The sequence below is a fragment of the Oryctolagus cuniculus genome, chromosome 13, assembly GCF_964237555.1.
Source record: "Oryctolagus cuniculus chromosome 13, mOryCun1.1, whole genome shotgun sequence".
Lineage (NCBI taxonomy): Eukaryota > Metazoa > Chordata > Mammalia > Lagomorpha > Leporidae > Oryctolagus > Oryctolagus cuniculus.
Window position 1 is genome coordinate 96,982,992 of NC_091444.1, and position 18,096 is coordinate 97,001,087.

General features: G+C 41.1%; 1 protein-coding gene across 5 annotated transcripts in view; it reads left to right on the top strand.

The window, feature by feature from the left end:
- Positions 1-18,096, top strand: part of LARP4B (La ribonucleoprotein 4B) — a 108,722-nt gene that overhangs the window by 50,684 nt on the left and 39,942 nt on the right. For all 5 annotated transcript variants that reach the window (XM_051835914.2, XM_051835916.2, XM_070056003.1 and 2 more), the window contains 3 exons: positions 4,607-4,754; positions 5,001-5,141; positions 17,979-18,057. In XM_051835914.2, the coding sequence (XP_051691874.1) occupies positions 4,607-4,754; positions 5,001-5,141; positions 17,979-18,057 (368 nt within the window). The remainder of the gene's footprint in view (positions 1-4,606; positions 4,755-5,000; positions 5,142-17,978; positions 18,058-18,096) is intronic.

Here is an 18,096-nt window from a genome sequence, read left to right on the forward strand (position 1 = left end):
CTACATCTTATAATGCACTGTTAACTCCATTTTACAAATAAAGAACCAGAGATAGACACTTTAGAGACTCTGAATTAGTAAACTTTCCTAGTGCAAATCCAGGAATGACACATGCTTACTTGGAATATTTCTCTTATTTATTTATTTATTTATTTATTTTTGGACAGGCAGAGCTAGAGAGAGAGAAACAGAGAGAAAGGTCTTCCTTTTTTTTTCCCGTTGGTTCACCCTCCAATGGTCACCATGGCTGGCGCGCTGCGCCGCTCCGAAGCCCAGAGCCAGGTGCTTCCTCCTGGTCTCCCATGTGGGTGCAGGGCCCAAGCACTTGGGCCATCCTCCACTGCCTTCCCAGGCCACAGCAGAAAACTGGACTGGAAAAGGAGCAACTGGGACAGAATCCAGCGCCCCAACCAGGACTAGAACCCAGGGTGCCGGCGCCGGAGGCAGAGGATTAGCCAAGTGAGCTGTGGCGCTGGCCTGGAATATTTCTCTTATTATCTCACCTATTTTATATTTTCCACCTACCTGTCTCCTGTCTGATATTAGTTATTCTAATTCCCATTGAAGAACTTGTCAGACCATTCTGTCTTAATGTCCATAAAATACAAATTTATAAATTGATGTTATTTTTTGAAAAAAAAAAAAAAAAACAGTATATTTGGGGGGTGAGTAGAAGAGTTTCTTTAGAGCATCAGAACTAGGGGATGTTCCACTTTTCAAAGAGAAGTAATGTTACTTGTTTTTATAAAATTACATCAGCACGTGACTGTTGAGGTCCACTTTTTTGCTTCTCGTTTTAATAACCGTAACTTAACTATAAATTGTCAGAGGAAAATTACCACTTACATAGCCAAGCAGGTGAAACTACAGGTCCTGATAATTATTTGAAGTTCATATGACTGCAAGAGAATACCCGTATTTTAAAGAAATGATAGTAGACTTATTCCTTGTTTAATACAGATTATTTTTTTTTTTAAGATTTATTTATTTATTTGAAAGTCAGAATTACAGAGAGGAGGAGAGGCAGAGACAGAGAGGTCTTCCATCCACTGGTTCACTCCCCAGTTGGCTGCAAGGGGCTGGAGCTGTGCCAATCCAAATCCAGGAGCTTCCTCTGGCTCTTCCCACATGGGTGCAGGGACCCAAGAACTTGTGCCATCTTCCACTGCTTTCCCAGGCCATAAGCAAAGAGCTGGATCGGAAGTGGAGCAGCCGGGACTTGAACCTGTGCCCATTATGGGATGCCAGCACTGAAAGTGGCAGCTTTACCCTCTATGCCATAGCGCCAACCCCACAAATTATTTCTTAATGTGAATTATGTGAAATCAGTGAACTCTTGGTGAACTTTTTTTTTTAATTTTTGCTGACTTTAGAAAACAGTTTTCTATTTACTGTGATTTTTATGGGCAAGTCTTGCCTTGGTTTTCTTGTTTGTGATACTGGGTCAGTAATAACTGCCTTCTAGATTTGTTCTGATTCACTATAGGTAAGGACGTGGAATATGCCCATATATAGTCTATTAGTCAAATGTTAGTTGTCATTCTTTTTTTTTTTTTTTTTTTTTTTTAAGCTATATTTATTTGAAAGTCAGAGTTACAGAGAGAGGGAGAGACAGAGAGATCTTCCATTCGCTGGTTCACTCCCCAGATGGTCACAACATCTGGGGCGTACCAGGCTGAAGCCAGGAGCCACAAACACTGTCTGGGTTTCCCACATGGGTGATGGAAGCCCAGACACTTGGGCCATCTTCTACTGCTTTTCCAGGCACATTAACAGTGAGTTAGATTGGAAGTGGAACAGCCTAGACTCAACTTGGTGCTGATACAGGATGTCAGGGTCACAGGCTGCAGCTAAACCCTTTGTGCTACAGTGCCAGCCCCATGTCATTAAGTCTTAAACTTTCATCCTTTGTTATAGCTCTTCCATTATAGTATTTATTAGGCACTGGTTAACCGCTTAAAATTGTGCTAGATTCCTAATTTTGATTTAGATTAATGTACTGCTTAAGAGGTGGTAACTGCTTAAGGATAGGGTCCTTTTCATTTGTGGCATAAAACATATACAATTTGTCAATAATGGAAAATATAACCGTGTTATACTTTATTAAAAATTGATTAATTCAGCATTTTTCTCTAGTGCCTTCCTTCTAAGCTTAGGACTATGCAAGGTATTAGCAGTACAATGTGAGCTAACTAATCACCGTGGCTGTGATCCAAGAATGTGTGGAAAACAGACTCACAGCCATGAGTGCTGTGGGAGTCCAAGTGTACCCATGCCCTAGCAGCCTCAGAGTGCTGCTTATAGCTACTTCCAGGATGATGTATAATCTGTTTTAATAAACTATAAAATACATACTGCTGGAATAAGATCATCAGCTGCAAAAGGTGCTAAAAATGGAAAGGAGAACTGTTGATTAGAATGTAAGGAAGGTTTAGTCTGTACATTAAGAGAAGTCAGTTAAGTGGATGTGATAAAATGGAGAAAGGAAAACTTGAAGGTGTGTTGTTAAGATACTGAGCGTAATCAGAAAAGGAGCTTTATCCCAGTATACCAGTAGGAAAGAGAGATACATTTAAAGAGGAAGAAACAGCCAGTCAAAAAGATTAAATGCTGATGAAGGTAGTGTGTGATGTGTATGAAATAAAGACTAGACCCTGCATCTCCGTTCTGTTCTCCATTATGTCCTGATTGCTTAACACCATGCCTGGTGCAAGCATGGTAGTGAGCATTTAGGAGGTGTTTATTAGGTGGGTGGGTGTAAGAGGGAACAGAGAAACTAACTCTGCAGGAGCAGAGACCAAAGTTAGCTGGAATTTTAAATTAATGTAAGAAGGAAAACTGAAGACTAGGTGTTTCAATGTAAAATAATCTTGAAGGAGAATGGGATCCTATTTGCCCTGTTAGCAATACTTAACTAGAACAACAACAAATTCCAGATAGATACTCGTTTAAGTTCCTTTTTTGTGGGAAATTTGTTTATTGCTCAGTGAATAGAAGAGCAGGAAACAAGAGTCACTTACAAGGCATGAACAGAGTACCCTAGTACAAAAATGGAATTAAAAGATAATGTGCATTTCCATGAAAATTTTGAAGATCTCCTTATATACACTGTGTTGTTAACCACATCAGTCACATTCTGTCATCTTCATTTGCACTACCACCCTCTTCATCTGAACCAATGTGGGTTTTTTTCTTTTTGGAACTGTTAATCATTAATCTAGATGTAGTTTTCTTGATGGCTCTTTATGGTACTTCCTCACCTTTTTCATGGGTTTTAGAGCACAGAATCTTGTACTGCTCTATGCTGTACCTTGGGGTATCATATTTGAGACTGCTGCAAGCTCTAAGCACAAGCCCAAGGGGTGTCTTGAACTAGAACCCTTTTCCTTTCCTAAGGTACCTCTGACTTGCTGTGTTGTTGTATGAAGGCTGGTGGTACGGTTGAAAAAGCAAGTACAGTCTCTGTTGAAGGGTTATGGTGACAAAACTAGAGTTAGTATTTGGGAAGCAACTGCCATCAAGACATTTATTTGACTTTAGACCCTGGGGAGCCATTCAAGGTTTTTTTGTTTTTCTTTTGTTTGTTTTTTTGTTTTTGTTTTTTTTTGACAGGCAGAGTTAGATAGTGAGAGAGAGAGACAGAGAGAAAGGTCCTCCTTCCGTGGTTCACCCCCCAAGTGGCTGCTGCGGCCGGCGCGCTGCGCCAATCCGGAGCCAGGAGCCAGGTGCTTCCTCCTGGTCTCCCATGTGGGTGCATGGACCCAATGACTTGGGCCAACTTCTGCTTTCCCAGGCCATAGCAGAGAGCTGGATCAGAAGTGGAGCAACTGCTGCGTCTCAAACCAGTATCCATATGGGATGCTGGCACTGCAGGCAGTGGCTTTTACCCACTGTGCTACAGTGCCAGCCTCCCAGTTATACAGTTTGACACCCTGAGATTTTCTTCTTTTTAATACGTTTCTGATGCTTAAACCACCCAGCCTATAGTATTATTTTTAAAGATTTTATTTATTTTATTTATTTGAGAGGCAGAGTTACAGCGGGAGAGACAGAAAAGTCTTCCTTCCGTTGGTTCATTCCCCAAATGGCCCAACAGCCAGAGCTGTGCCAATCCGAAGCCAGAAGCCAGGTGCTTCTTCCTGGTCTCCCATGTGGGTGCAGGGGCCCAAGCACCAGGCTGTCTTTTACTGCTTTGCCAGGCCATAGCAGAGAGCTGGATTGGAAGAGGAGCAGCCAGGACTAGAAACGTCACCCATGTGGGATGCCAGTGCCACAGGCCGAGGATTAACCTACTGCACCACGGTGGTGCCCCCTGCCCCTTAGATCTTCTTGAAGGCAGGGACTGATAATCATTTGTCAGCTTTTAGAGGAGCCTTGTACTTAGGAGGAGCTTAAGAATCTAATGATGAATTATATAGAATTCTGAATGCATCAGCTTTTTATTAATCTTTGAACCTGATTTCATCACAAGGTATATGTAAATAGATAGGCTCAGCCTTTTTATTCTAAATTTTCTTTAAAATGGATGCATTTTGACCTCATTAATCACTAGAATTACACTTGGTTGATATTTGCTTACAAATTCATGTACAAAATTGTTTCCTAGGTACCAACAACTAAGGTTTCAGAGCTAAACCCCAATGCGAAAGTATGGGGGACTCATATGTTACATTTGGAAGCAAATAGTGCAGCTGTCGGCGTGAGTGCTGCATGGGAGGAGACAGCCGGCCATGGTGCAGACTGCAGCCCGCAGGGTGAGTTGTGAGCCTGGTCACGATGAGACCAGGCTTTGCTCTCCAGTCTTTCTCTTTTGTTTTCATTTTTATCTGTCTTTAGGAAGTTGTTATTCTACATTCGTGTGGTGTTTTGTGACAGTGCTTAGAGCCTAGAGATCCTTTACATTCCAGTTAACAGAATCTGAGTAACTACAAGTGTAAGCTTTGTTTTAAGGGAAAGTTATCCTTCTAACCTGCCTTTTGGGTTACAATTCTTAATTACAGGATTGGATGTCAATGGTGATGGTGACAAAAGTCATGAGAATGCAGCGTTACCAGATTTACAGGAGTCAAACCAGACAGACATGAATGCTTTGGCTCTGGATCATGCAGAATATGAATCTCTACCTGAAAATAGTGAAACAGGTAAAGCTATTTTATGGATTCATTTTCATATAGAGAGTATGGGCTTTTATACTTTTTTTTTTTTTTAAGCCCGTTAAATCTTCCCCTAAACAACATGCCTTTCATTGCCTCCTTATAATTCTATTTAAAACTCACTGTTAATGGGCATAGAGAGATGGTTGGTAAAGGCATCAAGGAGACTGTAAAGTTCGAGTAGCTCCTACAAATGAATCATGTTTAATTAAGAGAAGCAGAATTTGTAGGGTGAAGTGCAGTGACTCAGTAGAGAGAAGAAACATTAATACTGTAATTTAGAGACAGTTTGGCTGGAGAGAAGGCTATAAAGAGAAAACATAGTGGTAAATAAGGGTATTTGAGAGTCTGAGAAACCATGAGCATTTGGCTTTATTGTTGTTGGTGATGGATCGACATATGAAAAAAAGATATCTGGGAAAGGTAAATTTTGCAGGAATGTAGAAGAATGACATCATGTAGTGACCTCAGTTGTTCTAAACCAAGTCCTTTTCCCTCATCTTACCCAACTTGCCATGGACGTTAGGAAAGATGGGGAAGTATCTAACCTTCACAGTGACAAGGGAACACAGTTGGCAGGAGCGGGGTGAATGCCAGACCTTTGTGGTTTGAGGCATAATCATTCATAGAGACTTTGTTGGCTTATGATAATCAAAATAGTGCAAAGAAGAAATTGTCACTGAAGTGGGAAAATATATAGCTGTTTTTACAGTACAGATCAGTTTTTTTTTTAATAAACTTTAATGGAGCTTACTGCTATAAATAATTCTTTGATCAAGTGAATCATGCATGTTATTTATTAAAGGAAAAAATCAAACAATGAATAAATGTAAATTAGCCATCTTGAATTTGCTTACAGTGGATTACCCTTATACATAAGGAGTTTTTAGGCCGGCGCCGCGGCTCACTAGGCTAATCCTCCTCCTTGCAGCGCCGGCACACCGGGTTCTAGTCCCGGTCGGGGCACCGGATTCTGTCCCGGTTGCCCCTCTTCCAGGCCAGCTCTCTGCTGTGGCCCGGGAGTGCAGTGGAGGATGGCCCAAGTACTTGGGCCCTGCACCCCATGGGAGACCAGGAGAAGCACCTGTCTCCTGGCTTCGGATCAGTGCGATGCGCTGGCCGCGGCGGCCATTGGAGGGTGAACCAACGGCAAAGAGGAAGACCTTTCTCTCTGTCTCTCTCTCTCTCACTGTCCACTCTACCTGTCAAAAAAAAAAAAAAAAAGAAAGACTCAAAAAAAAAAAAAGGAGTTTTTGTTTGATTGTTTGTTTTAAAATTTCATTTATTTGAAGGCAGAGTTAGAGAGAGAGAGCTCTTTCGTCTGCTAGTTCACTCCCGAAATGGCTGCAACAGCCGGATCTTGGCCAGGCCAAAGCCAGCAGCTTCATTTGGGTTTTCCACAGACCCAAACACTTGGGCCATCTTCTGCTGCTTTTTTAGCAACACTCAGATCTTCATGAAGGCAAGAAATGTGACTATCATGTGTCAGCTTCTGGGCAGCCTTGTCCTTAGAAGGAAGTTAAGAATCTAAGGGTAGGGGCTGGCACTGTGGTGCAGTGGGTTAATGCCCTGCCCTGAAGCACCGGCATCCCATATGGGCGCTGGTTTGGGACCCGGCTGCTCCACTTCCAATCCAGCTCTCTGCTATGGCCTGGGATATCAGTGGAAGATGGCCCAAGTCCTTGGGCCCCTGCATTCGCATGGGAGATGGGAAAGAAGCTCCTGGCTCCTGGCTTTGGATCAGCCCAGCTTCGGCTGTTACAGCCAATTGGGGAGTGAACCAGCAGAAGGAACCTCTCTCTGTGTAACTCTGGCTTTCAAATAAATAAATCTTCTTCTTCTTCTTCTTTTTTTTTTTTCTTTCAGACTTTTATTTAATGAATATAAATTTCCAAAGTACAGCTTATGGATTACAATGGCTCCCCCCCCATAACGTCCCTCTCACCCGCAACCCTCCCCTTTCCCACTCCCTCTCCCCTTCCATTCACATCAAGATTCATTTTCGTTTCTCTTTATATACAGAAGATCAGTTTAGCATACATTAAGTAAAGATTTCAACAGTTTGCTCCCACACAGAAACATAAAGTGAAAAATACTGTTTAAGTACTAGTTATAGCATTAAATCTCAATGTACAGCACACCAAGGACAAAGATCCTACATGAGGAGTAAGTGCACAGTGACTCCTGTTGTTGACTTAACAAATTGACACTCTTGTTTATGGCCTCAGTAATCACCCTAGGCTCTTGTCATGAGCTGCCAAGGCTATGGAAGCCCCCTGAGTTCACTGACTCTGATAATTTTTAGACAAGGCCATGGTCAAAGTGGAAGTTCTCTCCTCCCTTCAGAGAAAGGTACCTCCTTCTTTGATGACCCATTCTTTCCACTGGGATCTCACTCACGGAGATCTTTCATTTAGGTTTTTTTTTTTCCCCAGAGTGTCTTGGCTTTCCATGCCTGAAATACTCTCATGGGCTTTTCAGCTGGATCCGCATGCCTTAAGGGCTGATTCTGAGGCCAGAGTGTTGTTTAGGACATCTGCCATTCTATGGGTCTGCTGTGTATCTCACTTCCCATGTTGGATCATTCTCTCCCTTTTTTATTCTATCAGCTAGTATTTGCAGACACTATTCTTGTTTATGTGATCCCTTTGGTTCTTAGTCCTATCATTATGATCAATTGTGAACAGAAATTGATCACTGGGACTAGTGAGATGGCATTGGTACATGCCACCTTGATGGGATTGAATTGGAATCCCCTGGTATGTTTCTAACTCTACCGTTTGAGGTAAGTCAGCTTGAGCATGTCCCGAATTGCACATCTCTTCCCTCTCTTATTCCCACTCTTATATTTAATCTATGGGTAAATTAGATAGAATTCTGAATGCATCAGCTTTTTTATTTAACCTTTGAATCTCATTCATCCCAAAGGTATATGTAAATAGATAGGCTCAGCCTTCTTATTATTAGCAGGAAGCTGGATTGGAAGTGAAGCAGCCAGGATGTGAACTGGTGCTCATATGTAATGCTGGCATTGCAGGTGGCACCCTAATCCCCCACAGGCCTCTAGGAGTGTTTTGTTTTTGTTTTGTTTTTTGTTTTTGTTTTTGTTTTTGTTTTTGTTTTTGTTTTAAGATTTATTTATTTATTTGAAAGGCAGAGTTACAGAGAAGCAGAGAGAAAGGGAGAAAGAGGTCTTCCATCCATTGGTTCACTCCCCAGATGGCTGCAATGACCAGAGCTGCGCCTATCCCCAGCCAGGAGCTTCTTCTAGGTTTCCCACGTGGGTGCAGGGGCCCAAGGACTTGGGCCATCTTCTACTATGTTCTTTTTCTATAGCTTTCCCAGGCCATAGCAGAGAGCTGGCTCTTTGTCCTTAATGTGTTGTACTATGTGAATTAATGGTAAAACTACTACTCAAACAGTACTTTATACTTTGTGTATCTGTGTGGGTGCAAACTGTTGAAATCTTTACTTAGTATATACTAAGTTGATCATGGCAAGAGCCTCAGATGATTGCTGACATCATAAATAAGAGTGCCAATTGTTAAATCAACAACGGGAGTCACTGTGCACCTGCTCCCCATGTAGGACCTCTGTCCTTAATGCGTTGTACTATGCAAATTAACGGTAAAATTGCTACTCAAACAGTACTCTACACTTTGTGTTTCTGTGTGGGTGTAAACTGTTGAAATCTTTACTTAATATACACTAAGTTGATCTATATATAGATATATATAGATATATAGATATATATAAAGATAATTGAAAATGAATCTTGATGAAGAATGGGATGGGAGAGGGAGTGGGAGATGGGATAGTTGCGGGTAGGAGGGAGGTTATGGGGGGGGGGGAATCGCTATAATCCAAAAGTTGTACTTTGGAAATTTATATTTATTAAATAAAAGTTGGAAAACAAAAAAAGTGCAGCAACCAGGACATGAAACGGCAACCATATGGGATTCTGGCACTACAGGCAGCCACTTTACCTGCTATTCCACAGTGCCTGCCCCCTAGGAGTTTTCCTTTCTTTTCTTTTTAAAGATTTATTTATTTATTTGAAAGAGACAGAGAGAGAGAGAGGTCTTCCATCTGTTGGTTCACTCTCCAAATGGCTGCAATGGCCAGAGCTGAGCTGATCCAAAGCCAGGAGCCAGGAGCTTCCTCCAGGTCTCCCACATGGGTACCGGAGCCCATCTTCTACAGCTTTCCCAGGCCTTAGCAGAGAACTGGGTCAGAAGTGGAACAGCAAAGACTTGAACTGGCGTCCATATAGAATGCTGGTACTTTATGTGGTGACTTTACCCTCTATTGCCACAGTGCCGGCTCCCTTAGGAGTTTTCTAAATCTAAATAAGGTAGTACCAGCATCTGGTAATTTAATTTGATTCATTTTCTTTTTGACTCATATTGAAGTTCATTGGGCTTTGCGATGGAAAGAAAAAAATGAAGGAATGCTTGTCATTTAAAGCAGATTTCTAAATAAGAAAAAAGACAGGGTCATTATATAGCAAAGGGGTGAAAATGCTAATGGCAGAAAGTAAAAGAGATTCAAGTAAACTATTTAAATTTCATACTAAATCTAAATGATTCAAATTACATACAGATCAGACATCCAAAAGATAGAGGATAGACAGCATGATCAAAAGTGAAATCCTAACATGGTAAAATATGTTTAGAAAGTTTAAAGGAAATTTATTCTTTGTGAAAGAGGTATTTAAAACTATTTGCAGAAGAAAAAGAACAAAACCAGATTAAGTTCTTTTGAGAGGTGGGGAGCCAGCTTGTGTGCCAGTGTAGAAATGCTTGTAGGTATCAGGAAACTGCTCGTTTCCAATGTTGACTCTGGCTTCATCTGAAAGACCTGTCCGTTTTTTTTTCTGTTTTTGTTTTTTTTTTAATTTTTTTTTTTACTTTATGTTTTTCATTGACGTGATATTTTTACATGCAGTTCCTTTTTAGGACTCCAGCAGACCTAAGGGGTAGGCTATGCTTGCTTTCATTATCAACAGTTGGATTGGGGGGCCGGTGCTGTGCTGTAGCAGGTAAAGCTGCTGTCTGCGGCACTGGCATTTCATATGGATTCGACTGCTCCAATTCCAATCCAGCTCCCTGCCAATGTGCCTGGGAAAGCAGCGGAATATGGCCTAAGTGCTTGGGCCCTGCCCATGTGGGATACCTTAAAGAAGCTCCTGGCTTCAGCCTGGCCCAGCCCTTGCTGTTGTGGCCATTTGGAGAGTAAATCAGCAGATGGAAGATCTCTCTCTTTTTGTCTCTTCCTCTCTCTGAATAATGCTGCTTTTCAAATAAATAAATAAATCTTTTAAAAAACAGGCATCATTGGGATTTCTTTAGGGATTGCATGAATCTATATAGATTATTTTGGATAGTCTTTACATCTTAAAAATACTAGATTCATGGGGCTGGTGCCATGGCTCACTTGGTTAATCCTCTGCCTGCGATGCCAGCATCCCATATGGGAGCCGAGTTCTAGTCCCCGTTGCTCCTCTTCCACTCCAGCTCTCTGCTTTGGCCCGGGAGGGCAGTGGAGGATGGCCCTAGTGCTTGGGCCCCTGTACCGACATGGGAGACCAGGAAGAGGCACCTGGCTCCTGGCTTCAGATTGGCCTAGCTCTGGCCGTAGTGGCCATTTGGGAAGTGAACCAACAGAAGGAGGACCTCTCTCTCTCTCTCTCTCTCTCTCTCTCTCTCTCACTGTCTAACTCTGTGAAATTAAAAAATATATATATGTGCATAATCTAATTCATTATTGTTATTTTGAATAAACTGCTTGACCTATTAAAATAAGAAAAAGTAAGCTTTTATTTTACTTTCACTCATTCCTTCTTTGCTGCTCTTCCTCTTAGAGTAAAGCTTCTGACCTAAATAAATTTTGTCCCACTCTTCCTGCTTGCATGGTTTATGAGAAACCAAATGTAATTCTTACCATTATTCCTTTATAGGTAAGGTGCATTTTCCTATGGCTTCTGTCACAATTTTTTTCTTTATTCTTGATGTTCTGTAACTCGAAAATTGTATGCCTCAGTGTAGCTTTGTTGTTTGGTTGGTTTTGGTTGTTGGTGGTGGTGGTGGTATTTCTCTTACTTGGTGTTCTTTGAGATTCCTGGATTCGTGATTTGGTTTCATTAATTTGAGGAAATTCTCAGTCATTATTATTTCATTTGCTTCTTCTATTTCTTTCTCTCTGTTCTCTGATATTCCCATTGTGTGTGTGTTAACAGATGTTGTCATTATTCATAATCCTTGGGTATTGTTTTTTGTTTTGTTTTTGTTTTCAGTCTTTCGTCTTTGCCTTTTAGCTTTGAACATTTCTGTTCATATACTCTCTCTTTTAAGATTTATTTTTATGTATTTGAAAGAGTTAGAGAGGTAGAGACAGAGAGAGAGGTTTTCTATCCACTGGTTCACTCCCCAGATGGCTGCAATGACCAGAGCTGCACCAATCCGAAGCCAGGAGCTAGGAGCTTCTTCCTGGTCTCCCATGTGGGTGCAAGAGCCCAAGGACTTGGACCATCTGCCACTGCTTTCTCAGGCCATAGCAGAGAGCTGGATCATAAGAGAAGCAGCCGGGACTAGAACCGGCGCCCAGTTGGGATGCTGGCGCTTCAGGCCAGGGCTTTAACATGCTGTGCCACAGCGCCAGGCCTTCTGTTCATATACTCAGACTGAAATGTTCTTTCCTCAGCTATGTCCAGTCCACTAATGAATCCGTCAAAGGCATTCTTAATTTCTATTATACTGTTTTGATCTTTAGCATTTATTTATTTTTTTTCCTTAGGTTTTCTATTTCTCTGTTTAAATTGCCCATCTGTTTTTGCATGTTGTCTGCTTTATCCATTAGAGCCCTTAGCAGAGTTCACATTTGGTTTAAATATTCTGTGTAATCATTTCCAGCATCACTGCTCTGTCTGGTTCTGATACTTGTCTTGTCTCCTCAAACTTTGTTTTTTGCCTTTTGTTCATATATTTGCCTTTATGTACATATATTTTGTATATATAAACACATACCCTCTGTATTTTTTCTTGATATCTAGATTTGATATATTGGGCAAAAGGAATTTCCATATTTAAGGCTTTAGTGATATGTGGCAAGGTGTGGTGGAAGTGGAAGCAGAAGCATTATATAATCTTATGATGAGGTCTCCATCTACTGTGAATGTGTCGCTAGACTGAACTCAACAGGTCTTTCTCAGTTTTTCTTGTCTTAGGTGGCCTAGGATGGCCAGAGTTGGGTGTTCCTTTCTTCTGAGTAGGTTCAGCTTGGAGGACACCCCAGCAGTTAAGCTATGGTTAAGCAGTTTGTCCTGAGGGCTGGCCTTCTTAAGAACAAAATTTTCTGGCATATTTCTAAGTGGTTCCTTTTCACTACTCCCCTTCAGCAGCCTGAGGGGATTTTTTTCCTCTGATATTCACTGTGAAGACCCCAGCTGGGCTGTTGGAAACAAAATTCCGCAAAATATGGGCCGCTCTTCTTCTTCCCTTCAAATGAGTGCCATGGCTCACTTGGTTGGTCCTCCGCCTGCGGTGCCGGCATCCCATATGGGCTCTGCGTTCTGGTCCTGGTTGCTCCTCTTCCAGTCCAGCTCTCTGCTGTGGCCTGGGAGGGCAGTGGAGAATGGCCCTGGTGCTTGGGCATCTGTGCCCGCATGGGAGACCGAGGGAAAGCACCTGGCTTCTGGCTTCGGATCGGCGCGGTGCCGGCGGTGGCGGCCATTTGGGGAGTGAACCAACAGAGGGAGGACCTTTCTCTCGCTGTCTATAACTCTGCCTGTCCAAAAAAAAAAAAAAAAAAGAGTGGTGACTTCCAGTTCCTCGCTATGGAAACAGAATTTGAAACATCTTTTCTTCCTTTTTTCTTTTTCATTTGGATTTTTTTTAAGATTTATTTATTTACTTGAAAGTCAGAGTTACACAGAGAAAGAAGGAGAAGCAGAGAAGGGAGCGAGGTCTTCCATCCGCTGGGTCACTCCCCAATTGGCCACAATGGCTGGAGCAGTGCTGATCTGAAGCCAGGAGCCAGAAGCTTCTTCTGGATCTCCCATTTGGGAATAGGGGTCCAAGGACTTGGGCCACCTTCCACTGCTTTCCCAGACCACAGTAGAGAGCTGGATTGGAAGTGGAGCAGCAGGGACTCAAATTGGCACCCATATGGGATGCCAGCACTGCAGGCTGCAGCTTAACCTGCTACGCCACAGTGCTGGCCCCCATTGGATTTATTGTTTTGAAAGGTGGATAGAGAGGTCTCCCATCTGTTGGTCCCAATGCCTACATCAGCCAGGGCTGGGCCAGACCAAAGCAGGGAGCCCAAGAACTCAGTTCAAGTGTCCCTTGTGGGTGACAGGGACCCAAATACTTGAGTTATCCCCTGCTGCCTCGTGCACATTAACAGGAAGCCATCAGGAGTGGAGTCTGGGATTCAACCCAGGCACTCCATGCAATACAGGAGTCCTAAGCTGTGTACTAACTGCTACAACAAACGTCACTCTTGGGAGCATCTTTTCCTATACTTTTATCTTGTTTGTTGTTATATTTGTTTGCTTATTTTTTACTGGGTCGTTTTGTTGCTGAGTTTGACAGTTCTTTCTTTACATGCTTAATATACAAATTCTTATCAAATGTAATTCACAAATACATTTAGCTCAGTGTGTCATTTATTTTTCTTTAGATCTTCTTTTTGATGTTATACCTAAGAGTTATCTCCATAATACAGAATCACAATAGATTTCTCCTGTTTGTTTTAGCTTTTATATTTTTAGGTCTTTGGCTGATTTTAAGTTCATTTTTATATATAATGTGAGCTATAGTTCAACATTTTAATTTTTGCATGTGGATATACAACTGTTGCAGCACCATTTCTTCAAGTCTGTTCTTTTTCAACTGCATCACTTTTGTACCTTTTTCAAAAATCATTTGTTCACGTATAGATGTGTTGATTTATGAACTATCTCTTCTATTCCATTAATCTGTTGGTATCTTTTAAGTCTAAGACCACACTGTTTTGATTTTTATAAAAAATTATTGAAATAAGTTAATAAGAACTTTCCTGTTATTTCTCAGAGTTAATTTAGTTATTCTAGTTCCTTTGCATTTCTGTACAAACTAGAATGAGATTGTGTGTATCTACAAGATGCTGATATTTTTATCGGGATTCATGAGGTGTATAGATCAGTTGGAGAAAATTGACATTTAATAATACCTGTTAATACAGTCTCATTTGTCTTCTTTAATTTCTCTCAGCATAATAGTATTTTTAGGTTTTCATTGTACTGATTTTTTCATGTCTTTTGTCAGATTTCATATTTTTTTGCTGTGATAAGTGATTTTTTATACTTTTGTTTAAAATCATTTGCTATTTGCATTGAAATATAATTAATATATTGATCTCACATCACAAAAACTAATCAAGTTTACTTATTAGTTTTAGGAACTTTTTTGTGTGTATAACACTGAATTTTCCATACAGATGGTTGGATTGTTTTTGGCAGTCAAGGCTATTTTATTTTTGTGTTTTCTTTTATAAGGACTTATTTTATTTATTTGAAAGGCAAAGTTACAGAGAGAAAAGGAGAGACAGAGAGATCTTCCATCTGTTAGTTCATTTCCCAAATGACCATAGGCTGAGGCTGGGCCAAGATGAAGCCAGGAACGCTGAGTGCCATCTGAGTCTCCCATGTGGGTGGCAGGGACCCAAGAACTTGGGTCATCTTCTGCTTTCCCAGGCCTATTAGCAGGGAGCTGGATCAGAAGTGAACTAGCTGGGACACAAACTGGTGCTCATATTAGATGCTGGTGTCGCAGGTGACAGTTTAATCTGTGCCACAATGCCAGCCCCAAATGAGAGCAGTTTTATTTCCTATCCAGTGTGGGTGCCTTTTGTTTCTTTGTCTTCCCTGATTACTGGGAAGACCCTCCAGTTCAAAGTTGACCAGAATTAGTGGCTAGAAGTTTGTTCAAACACCTGACTTATTCCTGATATTTCTGGGAAACTCTCCAGTATTTCACCAGTAAGTATGATGTTAATGATAGATTTATGTCTCTGCCCTTTATCTTGTAGATAAGGTAGTCTCTTATTCTTGGTTTGCTCTATGATTTTATCAGGAATGAATTTGTTGGAGTTTGTCACCTATGAGGGTGGTTGTTTATTTGATCTTTTTTTTTTTAGTGTGTTAATATAAATTATATTGATTTCCAGATGTTAAATCCACCTGGAATAAACCTGTATAAGTCATAATAGAATACATTTTTGACCTACCATTGGATTAGACTTGCCAAAATTTACTAAGATTTTTGGTGCCTGTGTTCATGAGGGATATTAGGCTCCGGTTTTCTGTTTGACATAATTTCCTTCTGTTTAGTTTTTAGGTAGAGTTTCTGTATCGTTTTGCTAAAGTAGTGCTTAGAGGGAAATTAATAAAACCAACTGTATTAGACAGAAGAGAGATCTACACTATCAATGAGCTCTGTACCTTAAGATCCTGGAAAAGGATAGACAAAAGCCGAAGAAAGCATATTATAAGACAAAAGGAAAATCAATGAAAATAGGTAACAGTAAAACAATTCAGGAAAAAAAATGAAGTCAAACATTTCTTTGAGATCAATAAAGTTGACAAATATCTACCTAGATTGATCCAAAGAGAACAAATTAATAAAAGGGATGAGTGATATAACTACCAATTCTACAAGTATTGAAAGGGTTAAAATAGAGAATTAAAAGCAACTCTGGGCCGGTGCTGCAGCTCACTAGGCTAATCCTCCGCCTGCGGCGCTGGCACATCAGGTTCTAATCCCAGTTGGGGCGCCGGATTCTGTCCCGGTTGCCCCTCTTCCAGGCCAGCTCTCTGCTGTGGCCAGGGAGTGCAGTGGAGGATGGCCCAGGTGCTTGGGCCCTGCACCCCATGGGAGACCAGGAGAAGCACCTGGCTCCTGGCTTCAGATCAGCGCGGTACGCTGGCTGCAGCGCTCCAGCCATGGTGGCCATTGGAGGGTGAACCAACTGGAAAAAAAAGGAAGACCTTTCTGTCTCTCCCTCTCACTGTCCACTCTGCCTGTCAAAAAAAAAAAAAAAAAAAGGCAACTCTGTAGAATAAATTCCGCAATTTATATTAAATTATATTGAATGATCTGTCTTTGTAAGATATGTATAGCTAAAGCTCCCTCAAGAAGAAATAAACCTGAATTACTTTACATAAAGAAGAAACCATATTTGAAAGTTTTCTTAAAAAGAAAACTCCAGGACAGACAGACAGAAGTCTCCCTTCCACTGGTTCACTTTTCAGATGCCTGCAATAGCCAGAGCTGGGCCAGCATGAGGTTACAAACCCACACTCAATTCTATCTCCCACAAGGTGGCAGGGACTCAAGTACCTGCTGCCTGTCAGGGTGTGTGTTAGCAGGAAGCAGGGGTGGAGCTGGAACTCCAACCCAAGCACACAAATTTGGGATGCGATCATCTCAAGCAGTATCTTTACTGCCCCAATAGCTATTGCTGGCCTCTTGACCCTACTCCTCACAGGCCGCTCCTCAGGACCCTGTGCCTTCTACATTTCCACTTAGAATGGACTTTCCACATTGTCATACTTTTTCATCAGATCACCTGGCAACTCCTGTCCAAGACGGCACCATGCCACTCTGCCCTCTTATGCTGGTTTGTTTTCCTGTGTATTGGTTTCTATCTGATATTATATTTGTAGTTCTTACCTATCTACTATGTGCCTCTCCCACTAGAACACTGACCTCATGAGAGCAAGAGGCTTTGCCTTATTTAGGCCAAATTCACAGTGCCTGCAACAGTTTCCATCATATAGGAGATTCAGAGTAAATATGTACTAAATATAAGAGGTGGTATGTAAATTTAAATAGGATGATCAGGAGAACCCTTGTGAATAAAGGAATGACATTGGGTTGTGTTTGCAGTTTTCATTCTCGTCAGGTATCTTGGTTTTGTTTTTTTGATTTTTGGTTGTTTCAGCAGTTGTGCTTTCTTTTTTCTAGTGGAGATGGATTTTCTTGAAGCTCATTATACAATACTGACAGAAATTCTCATATTTGTTCTATCCACCCTTATTTGTTCTAACTGCCCACATATTGCCTTTCATAGTGTGTAACTTCTAAATACAAGTACTAATACAAGATAAATAATATACAAGACTAATCTGACCCATGCATGATACAAAAAAAATTTTGTTCTGAATGTTTCACTGCCACTCATTTATAAATTTATATAAATACCTGTTCATGGAGCATCCAGAGCACTCAGGGCTTAGCCTGAGCTCCCTTTCACTCTGCTGGAGGCCCAAGGTCTCTTGACTGGTGCTGCCTATGGCCACAGGTGCACACATCACCTGACATCTTCTTAAAAGAAATATCCTCTGGAATTTAGAACTAGCTTTTGTTTCCTTCCTCTTGGGGATTGGGCTTATTTAGTATTCCCTGATAAGGGCTACATGACAGGTTCTCACGTGTAGCTCTGACTAGCTAGAAATTAAAAGACAGAGTTAAGGCTCTGGCATAGAGACTAGGTGGTGTTTATGATCTGCTTGGGTTTTTGCCTGTATTTATCTTTCCCTTGTTTTGATTTTTTTCCCTTAAATTTTACTATTGTGTAGTACATATGTTCTTGAAAGTTACTTGAAAATCCTTTTTGAGGATTTACTTTTTTTTACTCAGTAAAATAATAGCATTTTTCTTATTCTCTATACATTTTTCTAAGTATGTTGGTGTATACTGAAAACATTAGAATTGCTCTACTGTATTATCAGCCTGGTAAATGTTAAGCCATTTTTCCTGAGTAGATCATTATTTTATACAGGAGGAAATGAAACTCAACCAGAAAGCCAGGAAGACCCTCGAGAAGTACTTAAAAAAACATTGGAATTCTGTTTATCTAGGTAAGGCTGGTAGTGATTTTTCTGGTACTTACTACCTAT